Below are 16,393 nucleotides of genomic sequence, written 5' to 3' on the forward strand. Positions count from 1 at the left end.
AACCTAGAGTTAACAGCTATTAAATAGTACATGGAGACACCTTAGAGTTATCTAACATCTGTGTGACCACCATCAATGCAAAATCAGATGCTTAAATATTTTTTGTCTGACCAATAAAAGAGGATTATGCTCCACATTTGGTCTATATGATAAAAAATGCAAGCATTTATATCTGTCCTTTCACTTTAAGAAGCTCCAGGACACTTATAGTTCACTTCAGCTGTTATCTTACAGTTTAAAGCCTATGCAATATCTAAACGTTTAAATATAAGGAATGCCTTTATTTAGAGATTAGGAGCAACTGATCATCTGGTAAATTAATTTCTTAATCACAAACATTTGCATAAAAAAAGTTGTGTTGTATTGTTTATAGGATGATCTACTAAACAGTAATTAAAGAGAATCCTTTACCTATATTAATCAGAATTTAAATATATTTCTGATTTTGCCCTTAGACAATACTACATTTCAACAGTGTACTGAAAAAACATACAAAAACTTTACTTACTTCAGTTTTTCTAGTATGCAGTTTGAATTCTGCAGGAAATCAATGAGGTGCTTAACACCTGAATCTCCTAGTCTATTATTACTCAGTTCCAGATCTTTTAGATGTGATGAGGGGTTTGATTTCAGAGCTGAACACAGAGACGCACTGCCTTCATCAGTAATGTTACAATCACACAACCTGTAGAGAGAAGAAACTGTTTATTTATAAAATCATTTGAAAATTAACAAACATTTCTCTCATAGCAGACATTCAACTGCACAGATTTCTCAGGTGAACACATTCATTGAAAAAAAAAATTCATATTAGGATTTCAGAATTTGTTGTTGTTATTTTAAAAGTGCAACATACTGGAATTTTGACAATTTGAACTGTGGATTCTCCAGCAGACCACAAAGCTGCTTCACTCCACAGTTACCAATTTTATTTCCACTCAGATCCAGCTCCATCACGTGTGAAGGATTTGAACAAAGAGCTGCCGATAGATCAGTACAGGCTTTCTCTGTAATACGGCAACTCTTTAACCTGCAGAGAGTGAGATGAGAAAGGTTTTAGTTATTGGGTAACAAAAATGCTTTTTAAATCTTTGGGCATTTTTACACCTGTTATTCAGTTCTATTGTCTAAATCAGTTCATGAATTTCTTTCCTTGAATAATTTTCCCCTCAGTTTGGATGAGTTTCACACAGACGCAAACTTAAACACATCAAAATGCACCCCAACAACCCACGCGAGCATGTTGTCTCCTCTGATTAGTCAGAGCTCTATGGCGTGGGAGCAAGAAAGTAAATAGAGCTTAAAGGTTCTGTGTTCCAGACCAACATATAGTTGTAAAGTGTGAAGCTGTTTTAACACTGAATGCAGCAAATTTGCAGATTTTTTGAAACACATTGTTTTTAATGGGATGCGTGGTGCAGATATTATGCAGCCGCGAGTAGTGAGCACTATTTTCGATTTTTATAGAGCCACTAGCATCAGCAATTAAACAAAACATAAATATTAAAGGTATAACATCACTAAATACAGAGCACAAGATTAGTCTATATGTGGATGATGTATTGCTGTATTTATAGGATCCAGCTCACTACAGGAGACGATAAAATTGCTAGAGACATTTTCCAAAATATCAAGCTATTCAATCAATTGGGATAAATCTATAATTCTCCCCATTCACAGGGAGGATAGTAATGCTGTACCCTCAAACCTATCCACTGCTTTTACCATTGGCAACATAAAATACCCGGACATCAACATATCCTTTGGGCTGTTTAATCTCAATTTTAAGCCACAACTTAAAACCATAGAAGAAGATCTACGATGTTGGATGAATCTCATTGTTTGCAACAATAAAAATGTCAATCCTTCCAAAATTAAATTAAATTCACAATGATCCCCATTACCCCACACTAATTGGTTCAAATCACTGGATTCAGCAGTGACAACATTTTATTGGAAAAACAAAAATCCAAGAATTAAATTGGCCACATTATAAAAGAATAAAGAACAATGTGGACTTGAAGCACTACATTTTCACAAATATTATTTAGCATGCCAACTGCATTATATTCACATCTGGACACAACTAGAAAAAAACTATATATATATTTATATATCACTCATGGTTAGAAATAGAACAGGAATTCTGTAATTAAATATCAATATCAGACCTTCCATTTATGTACCATACAATTAAACATCATACATGCTTCCGTAACACCATCATATCCACAACTCTGGTTGCCTGGTAGAAAATGCTTAACATCACTAACTGCACTATGGCACCCTGTAGATACACACCAATTTGGCATAAACTAAACTTCCTACTCAAAACCTCACCACTAAACTTCACTACATGGAAACAGAAAGGGATCATGCATCTATGCCACCTTTTTAAGGGTGACACCTTTATTTCATTTGATGACTTGGTTTAAACGTTCAATATCGGGAAAGATCAGTACTCACAATACCTTCAACTCAAATCTATAATAAAGTCTAAAATAAACATTAAGAATGACCATCTTCATCCAGCCAAATTAATTTTAGATATTAATAAAATAACAACTAATAACAAATTGCTTACAAAATTCTATAAACTTATCGCCTCCACAGACATTACTATTTCATTTCCAACATCAAAATGTGAAAATTATCTTGGCATCTCTTCCGGCATTGACCAATATTTGTAAAACCACTTTCGCAATGACAGCTGATACCAGTCTCCAGCTGATTCAGTATAAAGTAATACAAAGATAGCATATGACACAACATAATTATATAAAATGGGATAAATGGAAACAGACATGCTAGACACACCTGACACTTATTTTCATTCTTTCTGGATATGTACACCCATACAGAAATTCTGGCACTCACACTGGGGTGCAGCATTCCACTATCCCCCTGCTTTATCTGGTGGGTGATAAAACGGTGATGGGCGACCACACATCGACTGCATTAACTCTATACTATACAGCCCTATGCAGCCCTATACATACATAACGCATGCACGCACACATACACGCACACACAGGTAAGCATACACAAACTATGTACGTTATCACTTATACACACCCGCACAAACCACCATCATTAATCATTTACTATTTGGTTTAGTTATTATTTTTGTTTCGTTGTTGTTATTATTACTATTATTACCATTATCTATTATTGTTATTACAATTATGTAAAACAATGTTATCCTCAACAGTTAGGGGTTGTGGGCCAAAAAGAAAAGAAAATACTGACGTAAGTTTTTTAGGTCTGCAGTGGAAATCTGTCAGTAGAGCAGACAGCTGCTTCATTCCAATGTCCTTGAATATTTTTTCACTTAGATCCAACTCTGTCAGCAGTAAGGGGTTTGTTCCTAGACCTTTAACGAGAACATTAAAGGCTTTCTCTGCATCAGGACTTTTCAGCAACCTGCAGAGAGAGAACCCAATTAGGTAAAGTAATTTTTTGTGCAGATGTTAAATAATCACTGACAATACAATATAAATATATTAATCTAGATAAATAAAGAGTATACAAAAGGGTAAAATATTTTTAAATACCCACAACAAAAAATAAACAAAAAAAATCAATCTCACTTTAGTGTCTTCAGTTTACAGTTTGGTTCCTTTTGTAAATCATTGATCAGTTTCACTCCTGTTTCTCCTGGATCGTTCCCTCTGAGATCCAGCTCTACCAGGTGTGATGAAGGGTTTGATTTCAGAGCTGAAGCCAGAGCAGCATATCCTTCCTTTGTGATGTTATTATCACTGACACTGTAAAAGAAAAGTTCTCATTACAATAATGAAATCATACCTTAAATATTTATCTGTCATTAGTGAGATCACCACTGTTTGTACTTCACTTATAGCTAATTCTTTAGCACCTTTGTCAAGCATCAAGATAGAGCTGTTGATGCATCTTTTAGTGCACATTAACTGTTAAGTATCAAGTAGAAACAAAAGTAAAATTCTTCAATTAAAATTGTAAAAAGAAAACAAAAAACATCTTGCTCAATATTTAATAATGAAAAAATCTGGCTGAATTCAGGACAAAATAAATATACCAATTAAAAAATATTAATAAACATTTATAGCTTTAGTAAACAGAGAGAAGAAAATTAAGAGCTGTACACAGAGGACACAAAAATGCCTTCACCCATGGATACAAAGTAGCATTTTTCTAGAAAAATTATCTTAATAACATTATATACATTTCATTTCAAACACCTACAATAATGTATATTGTAATCAAATGTTTGTATTAGGAAAATATGCAAAAGTGGAAAAAACATTATTCATGACATAATTCTTTGCTGCTAAAATGAGTTTTGATTGGGAGTTAGTGTAGGGACTACCTACAGACAATTAATTTTTAGATTTTGCTTGGAAAGTGAACCTTTGTGTTTAGCTCGAAATTTACTGATCATTTATTAATTGCAGTAATGTTTTGTATACTGGGCAATGTGTTTCTGCTCCCACCCACAGAACACCTTGGTTATTTTAATTTGTGTTGTGTTTTGACTGTCAAAGGAAATTACTCACCTGAGCTTTTCTAAAGTGCAGTAAGATGCCATCAATACATCACAAAGCAACTTCACCCCTTTATCTTCTAGTCTATTCCCACTTAGATCCAGCTCTTTCAGGTGTGATGAGGGGTTTGATTTTAGAGCTGAAGAAAAAACAGCACAGCCGTCCTCTGATATACTGCAGTTACTCAACCTTCAGAGAGATAGAAGATGCAGAATAAATAATAATAAATTATTACACTTTCAACATCATAAACCACTAAAACATATTATTACAGCTTTGGTATTATGTGTAGACCAACATGAAATAGCACATAATCGTGCATGTGGTTTTCAACATTTTAATCAAAGTCTGCCATTCCAATATATTTATTCCCCCTATATCACTCCTAAATAGAGACACTTTTCGCTGCAATTACAGCTGCAAGTATTTTAGGGTACATCTCTACCAGCTTTCCACATCTAGAGACTGAAATTTTGTCATTATCTTTAGCTGAGCTGAGCCAGGTTGGATGGAGAACGTCAAGTGAACAGCAATTTACATGTCTTACCACAGACTCATAATGGGATTTAGGACTTTTTTGATTCAAGGATTGCCCTGTATTTATCTCCATCCATCTTCCCATTAACTCTGACCATCTTCTCTGTTTCTGATGAAGAAAAGCATCTTCACAGCAAGACCATGTTTCACAGTGGGGATGGTGGGTTCAGGGTGAAGATCACACATAGCACTTTGCATTTAGGCCAAAAAGTTCAACTTTTTGCTGTGTTGCCTACATGGCTTTGTGGCGAACTGCAAAAAGCACTTTTCAACAATGATTTTCTTTTTGTCATTCACCTTAAATGTCAGGTGGACATATTCCACCTGAGCTGTGGATTTCTACAGCTTCTTCAGAATGACCTTTGGCTGCTTCTCTGACTAGTGCTCTCCTTGCTTGATCTGTCAGTTTGGGTGGACGGCCATGACTTGGTAGGTTTGCAGTGGTAGAATACATTTTCTATTTTTGGATGATGGATTATACAGTGCTCCTTGGGAAGCTCAGAGCTTGGCATATGTTTTTATAACCTTACCCTGCTTTAAACTTCTCCAGAACTCATCACAGAGTTCATTGGTCTTCATGATGATGTTTTTTACTAGTGTTCTCTCTAACAAACCAATGAGGTCTTCACAGAACCGCTGTATTTATACTGAGACTAAATTACACACAGCTGGACTCTATTAACTAATTACACACATGGACAAAATTGTTGGTACCCTGCAGTTAATGATAATGCGAATGGTAACAAATGGTAACAAAAGAGCCCAGAAAAACGTCTAAAAATATTAAAGGTGAACTTTAAGAAACTCAAGGAACATCAGTGTCAGATTGCACCATTCATTGTTATTTGAGCCAAAGTGGACTTAATAGGAAGTGACCAAGGAGGACACCAAAAACAAAGCATAAAAAAGCCAGACTGGAATTTGCCAAACTACATGTTGACAAAGCTTCTGGGAGAATGTCCTATGGACAGATGAGACAAAAATTGAATTTTGCCACATCAGCTCTGTTTACAGCCGGAAAAATGAAACATGTATCATATGTAATTTCAGAAAAAAAGAACAAAAAATTAAAAATAATTCTGCTGAAGCATGGTTCAAAAGCAACGTCTGACTTTTAGTTGTTCATTTTCATAGAATTTTTATTTATTATTACTCTTTTCAGAATATAGTTATACTTTGTGTGACCATTGTGGATTTTTCTTTTATTAACCGAGGGGTACAAACAATTTTGTCCACACGTGTAAGTGACTTCTGAGGGCAATTGATTGCACTTGATTTTTTAGAGTTTTCAGACAAACAAACAAATAACGTATAATTTTCATTCCAATTCACAAATATATGTAGGCCTGTCACGATAACTATGTTATCGACTTATTGTACGATTCATTTTTAATCGCGATCATTTTTGCCAACGTCGGTAATAGCCATTTGGTTTCTGCGTGGGCTTGTTTACATGAGAATGAACTGCAGCTAGATTGGCAACAAATCTAAGATTGAATATTGAATATGAATATTGTTACCCCAGAGAGATCCTGCCTCAAGCCCCACACAGTAAACATGCTGGTGTTCATTGCTCAGAATTTGTCTGTCAGTTAGATTAAAAAATACATTTATAGCAAGAGCGCTGGGCTGCTGAGCATCTGTGTGATCATATGGACACTTGTGTGTTTGAGCATTTTGTGTTTTATAGCATATACATATATGATCAGAAAAAAGAATCTGCAAGTGCCTTTGTGTCAAGAGTTTAAATAAAAGTTGAATTAATGTAAATATTACTTTAATCTATATGTTGTTACTTTATATTTTATAATATATATTATATATTATATTTTTTTATATTTAGTGCAGTTTTCTCAGAACCCACAGAGTCACAGGGTGGTTGTACCTTATGTGTATTAGTTATTTAAAATCTCAATAACACTGGCTACAGTTTAGATAGAGAACCTCATATGTAGCCATTATTAATTTTATATTTTTATGTTTATATTTAATTACTGATTTTGGCATGCTTACAGTGATGTGAAAAAAGTATTCACACCTACTTCATGTCATTCATCAACGTTTTATACAAAATAGACAACTTGAACGAACATAAATTGCAGCTTTAGCTTTAACATCTTAGCCATAATATATGTACATCCCCCAGATATTCAATGAAACATTCAATAACGCCCTTTACAGCCCAACAATTTACAAATAAGCTTCCCATCTTATCAACCATAGTATACTGTCCAACGGACCCAATAAAATTAGACAAACTAACCAATTGTTTAGAAAATATCTTTCGCTCTACTTTAGCACCCCTTAAACACAAAAAAGATAGAAAGAGCTTGCTCCGTGGTACAATGATCAAACTCATATGTTAAAGTAGTTAGTACGAAATTTAGAGCAAAAATATCCATTAACTGGTCTTTTTGAATATAGAAAAGAACTTAACAAAGCCCACTCAGCGTATCTGGCCTCACAGATCGAGATTAATAAAAATAATCTTAGAGCTCTCTTTAATGTTACTTCCAAACTGACTTAAAGTCAGGGAGGTACTGAACCTCAGATTCCACCCATTCACACCAGCAACGCCTTTATGGCTTTCTTTGATTACATTTGGGAAAAAAATCAACAGATAAATAGCACATCTTCTCTGTCACCTGGTGTGGCTGATCTAGAACAAAACACAATCAAGAAACCAAATGTTGATCCTAGTGTACTGTCTATCTAGACCTATTTCAAACCTTTCCTTTATCTCTAAGATTTTAAAGGCTGTGGCCCAATAACTTGTATATTCTGCTTATTTCATACCACTGAACATGGCATACCACTTCAAACAAGTGAGTTGACTCATATAGATTATATATAACTATATATTATATATTCACTTTAGATTTTATAACTGCAGTGAAACATAAACTAAGATAGACTAAGAATTATTTACATCTTATAAGTCTAGATCAAATAATCCTGATGAAAATGAGCAATTATTATTTTAGCACAGGTGATGCTGCAGATTTCTTTAACTAGTTTCAGGTCTGCCATTTTCCTTTTCATCTAAAAAGTCTTCACACACCTACATTCGTTTAACCCTGGCATATCTTTCATTCCTGGTCCCATATACCAGAGGTGGAATTTGCCTCCTACCAGAAAGCAGAAACCACCTGAACTGTAGCCCAAACAACTCTCCCCTCTCATACACTCATACACAAGGGTCATCTGTAACTTATTTACTGGTGCTTGTATGTGGATTTCTCTTAAATTGTGTTGCTTTTTAAAACTAGCAACAATTACTTACCTCAGTTTTTGCAGTGTACAGTACTGATTGTTCACTAGATCATGAAGCTCCTTCAACCCAGAATTGCCCAGTTTATTATCACTCAGATCCAGCTCTATCAGGTGTGAAGGATTAGAACAAAAAGCTGATGATAGAGCAGCACAGCCTTCCTCTGTAATGTCACTGTGTTTCATTCTGCAAACAGAGATTACTGAGAAATGTTTATTTCATTAAACCTTAAAGACAGCAAAGGTCAAAGGACAGTAAAACTATTGTAATAACTGTCTTGCTGTTGTCTTGCTATGGTGTATACATCTGTTTCACACATGCAAATTAAGACAAGACTAAAAATGCTATTTAATCCCAAATGGCAAAGTGGAAATCCACTTATCATCTTGTCATTTTTCGCATAAACACATTTATATTGAAACTGATTAAAGACATTACCTAAGTATCTTAGTTCTGCAGTGTAAATCTTTCAGTAGATCAGAGAGCTGCTTCACTGCTGAGTCTCCTTTTATTTTCTCACTCAGACTCAGCTCTGTCAGAAGTAAAGGGCTTGTTCCTAGAGCTTCAGTCAGAAAAGCACAGAAATCCTCTGCAGCAGAGCTTTTCAGTAGCCTGCAAACACAAATAATACACATTAAACAAACAAACAAAAAACTATAGAAAACAGATATACATTATATATTAGAAGTCTAAATAAATATTAATATAAGGGATAATCATGTGTTTTGTAGAACTGTATAAATTCTTAAAAGCACAATTTTGAACTCATAGTTCACAATAAATATCATTTTGACAGGTTCTTTCCAAATATTTACTAAAACATTTTAATACTTTAAACATTTCATCTTAAAAATGCCCACATTACCTAAAAATACCTACCTCAGTGTGCTCAATTTATGCTGTGGATTGATCAGCAAATTATGAAGTTCCTTTACTCCTGTCTCTCCAGGATCGTTCCCTCTGAGATCTAACTCTATCAGGTGTGATGAGGAGTTTGATTTCAGTGCTGAAGCCAGAGCAGCATATCCTTCCCCCATTACACTACAGTCTGAAAGACTATTATACAAAATACAAAATTCATTATTATTCATAATAAACCCATGTGTTAAATGAGGTTCTTGCACTGTATCTCATTCTGATTATGTATTTTTTTCCATAATATGGACAGACTACATTTTACAGTACATTTCATGTAGGGGATTTCTGCATAACTAAGACTATTAACAACAAATTATAATTATAAATATATAATATATAATACATCTTATTCTATGAACCTCGTAATTTATGGATGCGGTTCTTGGTATTTTAAAGCTTCTTACTTGAGTTTCTGAAGTTGACATTGAGGATTCTTTAACACAGCATTGAACTGCATCACTCCTGCAGTCAACAGTTTATTCTCACTCAGATCCAGCTCTATCAGGTGTGAAGGATTTGAACAAAGGGCTGTTGATAGAGCAGCACAGCCTTTCTCTGAAATGTTGTTGTTTTTCAGCCTGAAATTAGAACACAGTGTAATAAGACAGCTGGGAAAGCCAGAGGAAAGACCCTACTGGCTTTCTCAGATTTCTATTCAACCTGAAGGAATATAATTTCAGGCTGAACTCAAAAGCAGATATAGGAAACTTGCAATGAGCTGGGTTTAAATAATTAAATTGGGAAAAAACCCCAGCTCATTTCAAGTTTCTTGTTGGGCTTGAATACCAACAAGGATGGTGTAACAAACCAGGGACATCACTGACAGAACTAAGAGGAGGTGAGCCTGAAGCAAGCAGGAAAAGGAAAACAAGCATGCAAAGTTAAAGGGGAAAGGAGGAACCCCTTTGAATGCTAGAAACAGATATAAAAGTTATTTTTTATGAGAAAGAGAGAGAGATAGCAAGAGAAAGAGAGAGAGAGAGATATAGCAAGAGAAATATAGAGAGAGGGGGGGTGGCAGAGAAAGAAACTTGTGGTGGATGAGACCAGTGAGGTAGAGATATTTGAGCACTACAGGCTGCTCTAAAAGAAGCAAAGTGAGAACCCCTTTGGGTAAACTGTGCCTAGAGAGGCAGATAAAATGCAGAGTGTAACTTGGCTTCCTTGAGATAACCAATACAGAAACCGCGGTGAACTGGATTTCAGACAGGAATACCCAAGACTCCTCTTTGACGAAGCCATAAGAATCCCTTATGGAGCTTACACACTGAACGCGATATGCTGCACCGCTTTCCGCTGTGTTGCTGCTCTGTTGGACTCTGGCCAGTAGTGGTTGCATTGTGATTCTGCTGACACTGAACGTAGCCTGCTGATTATAGGCAGGGTTTTCTAAAACTCATCACCTCCGCGACCGGTGTTTTGTAGTTTTGATTTTCTACAGCCTCTGTAAACCTGTATCTGTTTTTCACCGACAGCTGAAGGCTCTGATTCTGCTATTCCTTCTGTTATCTCTATATGAGTGTGGGGAAGTGTTGTACAGCTGAGGGAATTCAATAATCATTAATATTAGTCATTTGCTTGTGTTTTTCTTGGTATCTGGCTCGATGAAAAACTTTCTTGTCCCAAATAAACAAACTCGCCATTAAGTGCAGACAAAAGCTTGAATTCCTTTATCGGAATAAATCCTGTTAACCTGTGCACACTAGAAAAAGAATAGTGGAGGCAACCATACCAGCAGTAATGGGCTACGGTGATGTAATTTATAAAAAAGCATCCGCCAGTGCTCTTAAACCATTAGATTCAATCTAACTGGCAACCCTTACAGTACTCACCACTGCAGACTAGATGATAGAGTTGGTTGGTGATCACTAGCTGCACAAAGAGGATCTCATTGGCTAATTTTTATCTATAAATCTCTCTCTGGCCATTTGCCAGCTTATATTTCTTCACTGACCTCAATTAATAATAATACATATCAGACTCTCTCCAGTGGCTGGATCACCTGTCAGGTACCAAGAGCTTTTAATGAACTGGGAAAATCTGCTTTTAGCTGCAGTGCACCAGTGAGCTTGAATGTGTGAATGTTTCGTAAAGCTGGGCGACGTTCATTGGAGGAGCACAGCGGCCGTAAGGTACTAGTGTATGAAGATCTGCCAGAAACAAAGAATTTTTGGTGTACAGGCACAGCTGTCACAAAGCAGCAGAGATGGCTGAGTGAGTGAACAAAGCTGACCTATGACCTAGGAGATCTATCTATGGAGAAACAACATAGTCAGTCATTATAAGGAAAAAACCAAAAGGGTCTGTCCTAACGTAGAAGTAGAGTCAAAAGGTAAAGATAGATTTGTGCATTCAAGTCACCATGTATGTATGTACTATGCTATACAAGATGTATAAATGTTCCTGGTCCGAGGAGACAAAGTAGTTCCTAACCGACGGCCAGGCATTACGTGCTCACTGCAATGAAGGCTGCATCTCTTTGCTCTTGAAGTCTGCTTACTTTTTGTTTGGCAAAGGCTAGCGTTTGAGATACCTACTGTTGGGAAAAGGGAAAAAAAAAAAAACAACATAACGTAAGCCTTCAGTAGTGAGTGCAGGTAGGAAGAAGTCTGTTCTGTTATCACCTTGTAGGCGATTATAAGAGCTTTTAATTTAATACGAGCAGCAACCAGTAATAGCCAGTAGAGCTCAATGAGCAGTGGAGTAACATGTGCCCGTATTGGCTGGTTGAAGACCAGATGTGTGGCTGTGTTCTGGATCATCTGCAGTGGTTTTATAACACAGGCTGCCAGGCCCGTTAGTATGACATTGCAGTAGTCGAGATGTCAGATGCTTGTTCCAAGAGTTTGGTGGCCTGTTGTGTTAGAAATGGTCCAATATTTCTTATGTTATACAGCGCAAAGCAGCAGGATTGAGCAACTGACGCCACATGGTTTATAAAGGATAGTTGGTTGTTCAGTGTCAAACAAATGTACCCAGAAATATTATTTAACTTAGTTTTATAATCAGTAAAATGCCACAGACATAAGTAGTTTATAAGATGTTTAAAAATACAAATATGTTTTCTATGCATGAATAATTATACAATTATAACGACTGACAGAAACAACACTCCATACTTAAGTTTCTTGGTTCTGCAGTGTGAATCCTCTAGTAGATCAGAGAGCTGCTTCACTGCTGAGTCTCCTTGTATTTTCTCATTCAGATTCAGTTCACTTAGTAGTAAAGGGTTTGTTTCTAGAGCTTTAGTCAGAGCAATAAATGCTTCTTCTGCAGAAGATCTTTTTAACAGCCTTAACACACACACACACACACACACACACAAAGACAATAAATAATACAAACTACAGAAAAGAGATATCTACTTTATACTTGGGGTGTACATAAATATTGATGTATTGAATTACCATATGTTCTGCAGTACAGTATCAATTCTTCAAAAAACAGCACTGATTTGCAATTCTTAGTTTCCATACAAAGAATACTGAAAGTCTCTAGATCATTTTATTAAACCCCAATAAGCTCCTAAAATATTTTATTATTACTGTTTGTGTCGCCATATTCTTGCCAAATACTCTCTAAAAACAATGATACACTTTTCCTTAATTCAAATGTGATTGGTTAAAATTACCCATATTTGCTAAAAATATCTACCTTAGTGTACGTAATTTATGCTGTGTATCGACCAGCAAATTATGAAGTTCCTTTACTCCTGTTTCTCCAGGATCATTCCCTCTGAGATCTAACTCTATCAGGTGTGATAAAGGGTTTGATTTCAGAGCTGAAGCCAGGGCAGCATATCCTTCCTCTGTTACACCACAGTCTGAAAGACTATCATACAAAATACAGAATTCATTATTCAGCAAAAAACCCAATATCAAATGTTTGACATTATGTATTTCTTAATATAGACAGACTACATTCTACAGTACACTCAAATTTTGTATGTCTAAGACTATTAATGAAAGAATATAAATACACATCTAAACAGTCTTAAACTATTTAATCCTTGCTATTCTGGGATTCTTAGTATTTAAAATCTTCTCACTTGAGTTTCTGAAGTTGACATAGATGATTCTTCAACATAGCACTGAACTGCTTCACTCCTGCACTCAGCAGTTTATTCTCACTCAGATCCAGATCTATCAGGTGTGAAGGATTAGAACAAAGAGCTGCTGATAGAGCAGCACAGCCTTTCTCTGAAATGTTGCTATTTTTCAGCCTGAAATCAGACACAGTAGAAGAATAAGTAACTGTTGAACATCTTTAAAGAGTGATATAGATGGGGAAAGACATTTTGTATATAACTTCCTATCAGTTCAATTTAGTGTCAGAAAGATTAGTTTCCATTTTGTAGTAAAATTAATAAAATGCAACAGATATAAGTAGTTCTTCAAATGTTTAAATCTAGAACAGTTTTTTCTATGCATGAAAAATTATATATTTATAATGATTGAAATAATCAAAACTCCATACTTAAGTTTCTTTGTTCTGCAGTGAGAATCCTCTAGTAGATCAGAGAGCTGCTTCACTGCTGAATCTCCTCGTATTTTCTCACTCAGATCCAGTTCTGTCAGCAGTAAAGGGTTTTTTCCTAGAGCTTTAGTCAGAGAAGCAAATGCTTTCTCTGCAGCAGAGCTTTTTAAAAGCCTGTAGAGAGTAAATACTGCTAATAAATCACTTGAATTTTAATGTTTTATTTGAACATTTCTACAAATGTTCTAGTCCACCACACAAGTTGTTCATATTTATTTTTTAAATAAACGTTAAATTGTATTTCACACAAGACATTCTTAAATGGAAATTATAATCCTTTCATACATGACATATTTTCTAATGAAACAGGATAATCATATAGGAAATGCAGTATTGTGTGTTGGTTCTGGGAAATTAAGCTGTGTGATGCAACATGGTTGTGGCACATCGAGTCTGGGTGATTCAGTGCAGTAAAAAATTAAACCAAGACAAAATGTATGCAACTGAATTATTTGAATGTAATGTGTTTATCCAATCAGACGAGAGCGGGTCTTTGCCTGATACTTGTCCTCAGTGCAACATACAATTTTTTTGTTCCATATTAATGCCTGTCATGAAAAAATTAATGACTGCTATTTCAGGGTTCCCTGTCCTTTATGAAGCATTCCCACCAAATTACAGGCACTCAGATTAACACAATACAGCATGACGAAAAGTTTCACAGCTTGTTGGGGTCTCTGCTTTAGAAAATATTATTTTAGTAAATAATTAGAGAAGCTCACTAGATAGTATTATGATGCTCAATCAAAAATTAAAATGCTAAAATGTATAAGTATATAGGAACTACAGCTTGAAACAACACCTCCCATTTATTAAATATGTACGTGATTTAATTGGAAAACACAGGGAACACTTTTGTTAACATGTGACATACTGAGAGGGGGAGTGAGTTCATGAATATTGATAAAGCAGTGTTATTAGTAAACAATATCCCGTTTATTATCAAGCTTATTCTGCACCCTGTATTAGTGGAAGAATTATTGTGTGATAAACTGTCTTTCAGGCATTTGGAGTTAATATTTTGATGCACAACATATTATGCACACCCACTTTATTGCACACATGGATTGAAAATGACCTGCATTCATTTTCTATGGTAATTGATGCATGATTGAAGCAATGATTAACACAAATCTTTATTTTTATTTTCCTTCATTACTTTATGAAGAAGCTTTTTTAGAGGGTTTATGTTCCAAAAAAATGATTTACCTTATTTTCTTGAGTTTACTGGCTGCATCGTTTTGTACTTCGGTAAGCAGCTCCACTCCTGTTTCTCCAGGGTCATTTCCTCTGAGGTCCATCTCAATCAGGAGTGAGGAGGGGTTTGATTTCAGAGCTGAAGCCAGAGCAGCATATCCTTCTTCTGTTATACTGCAGAATGAGAGTCTAGAGAAACAACATACATTGTCTTCTTTCGAGCAACACAAGCTTTGAAAATTCTGCAATTTTCTTCATGTAATGAATTATTTTCCACACTTATATTCCTTATTTTCATAACACAACATTTATATTATCTTTACTTTATGTAACCAAGAGTAAATCAAATAAATGAATCAAATTCATTTTTAAAGAATAGACTATACAGTGATACAATTAATAATTACTTCAACTGCTGCAGTTTACAGTCTGTTGTATTCAGGAAGGAACACAGCTGCTTCACTCCAGAGTTTTCTAGTTTATTCTCACTCAGATCCAGATCTATCAGGTGTGAAGGATTGGAGTAAAGAGCTGATGATAGAGCAGCACAGCCTTCCTCTGCAATGTTGTTGTTATTCAGCCTGAAAACAGAAATAATTAACAAAAGATTAATGAACTTGTACAGAACTTTATTTCTGTGAAAATTAGTGTTGCGGTTTTCATTAGGAATTTATCTTGTCTTTGTTTCAGGGAGAGATGGACTCCAGGCCAACTCAAGATCAGCCAGGATCAGGAAGTCTATCAACGATAATGTTAATTAGAAATAACTCTATTTTTATTGAATAATAGTTACAGTTAAGGGCGCACAAATCAACGTGTTTAACAGCTCAACTCTCCACATTTTCTGTTAAAGTCACTGCACACAGTGTAATGGAGGCACTGCACAATGTTAGCTTCTCGTATCATAACACAGCCAATATAAAACACAGAGGACCTATGCTGCATTATGATGAGAGTGCAGGGTTCATATAGTATGAGCTTAATACCCTTTTTAAAACTTACTGTGTTCACACTAAAGTAAATCCAGGTTTCAAATCTCTATGTAAATTACAAGCAACACCATTAATCCATTTAATTCACATTAATAATGTCAAAATGCTGACAGGGCATTATAATGTGCAAAGCAATTGAGCAGTGAACAGAGATGTTGGGAGCTTCACATATGAAGGTTCCATTTCAGATTCAGGGTGGGGGGCATGGGTGGGCTTACTCTTAGCATCCAGCCAACATATGAGTTGTGATAATGATTACACAAATATCTCATGTTGAATAACACTAAAAGTGCAGAGCTCCTTTCATCTGCTACTGGAAGTGGTGTGTAGGTTTTACCTACACGTTACACGATTCAGTCAAAAAAGTATTTAAACAAGGAATTTCTCACTTTAAAATATAATGATCTCTAATTGACACT

General features: G+C 35.4%; 2 protein-coding genes across 2 annotated transcripts in view; both read right to left on the bottom strand.

The window, feature by feature from the left end:
- Positions 1-12,538, bottom strand: part of LOC103032444 (uncharacterized) — a 177,507-nt gene extending 164,969 nt beyond the window's left edge. Inside the window, exons 1-10 of the mRNA XM_049466410.1 lie at positions 12,369-12,538; positions 9,654-9,827; positions 9,211-9,387; positions 8,770-8,943; positions 8,344-8,517; positions 4,536-4,712; positions 3,591-3,767; positions 3,250-3,423; positions 857-1,030; positions 509-685 (exon numbers count right to left, since the gene is read on the bottom strand). Coding sequence (XP_049322367.1) covers positions 509-685; positions 857-1,030; positions 3,250-3,423; positions 3,591-3,767; positions 4,536-4,712; positions 8,344-8,517; positions 8,770-8,943; positions 9,211-9,387; positions 9,654-9,706 — 1,457 coding nt within the window. The 5' untranslated portion in view covers positions 9,707-9,827; positions 12,369-12,538. The remainder of the gene's footprint in view (positions 1-508; positions 686-856; positions 1,031-3,249; positions 3,424-3,590; positions 3,768-4,535; positions 4,713-8,343; positions 8,518-8,769; positions 8,944-9,210; positions 9,388-9,653; positions 9,828-12,368) is intronic.
- Positions 12,539-13,293: 755 nt separating this feature from the next.
- LOC111188388 (protein NLRC5-like) overlaps positions 13,294-16,393 on the bottom strand; it is a 118,628-nt gene continuing 115,528 nt past the window's right edge. Inside the window, exons 26-29 of the mRNA XM_049466662.1 lie at positions 15,390-15,563; positions 14,995-15,171; positions 13,726-13,899; positions 13,294-13,471 (exon numbers count right to left, since the gene is read on the bottom strand). Of these exons, the coding sequence (XP_049322619.1) occupies positions 13,294-13,471; positions 13,726-13,899; positions 14,995-15,171; positions 15,390-15,563 (703 nt within the window). The remainder of the gene's footprint in view (positions 13,472-13,725; positions 13,900-14,994; positions 15,172-15,389; positions 15,564-16,393) is intronic.

The sequence above is a fragment of the Astyanax mexicanus genome, chromosome 17, assembly GCF_023375975.1.
Source record: "Astyanax mexicanus isolate ESR-SI-001 chromosome 17, AstMex3_surface, whole genome shotgun sequence".
Taxonomy (NCBI): Eukaryota; Metazoa; Chordata; class Actinopteri; order Characiformes; family Acestrorhamphidae; genus Astyanax; species Astyanax mexicanus.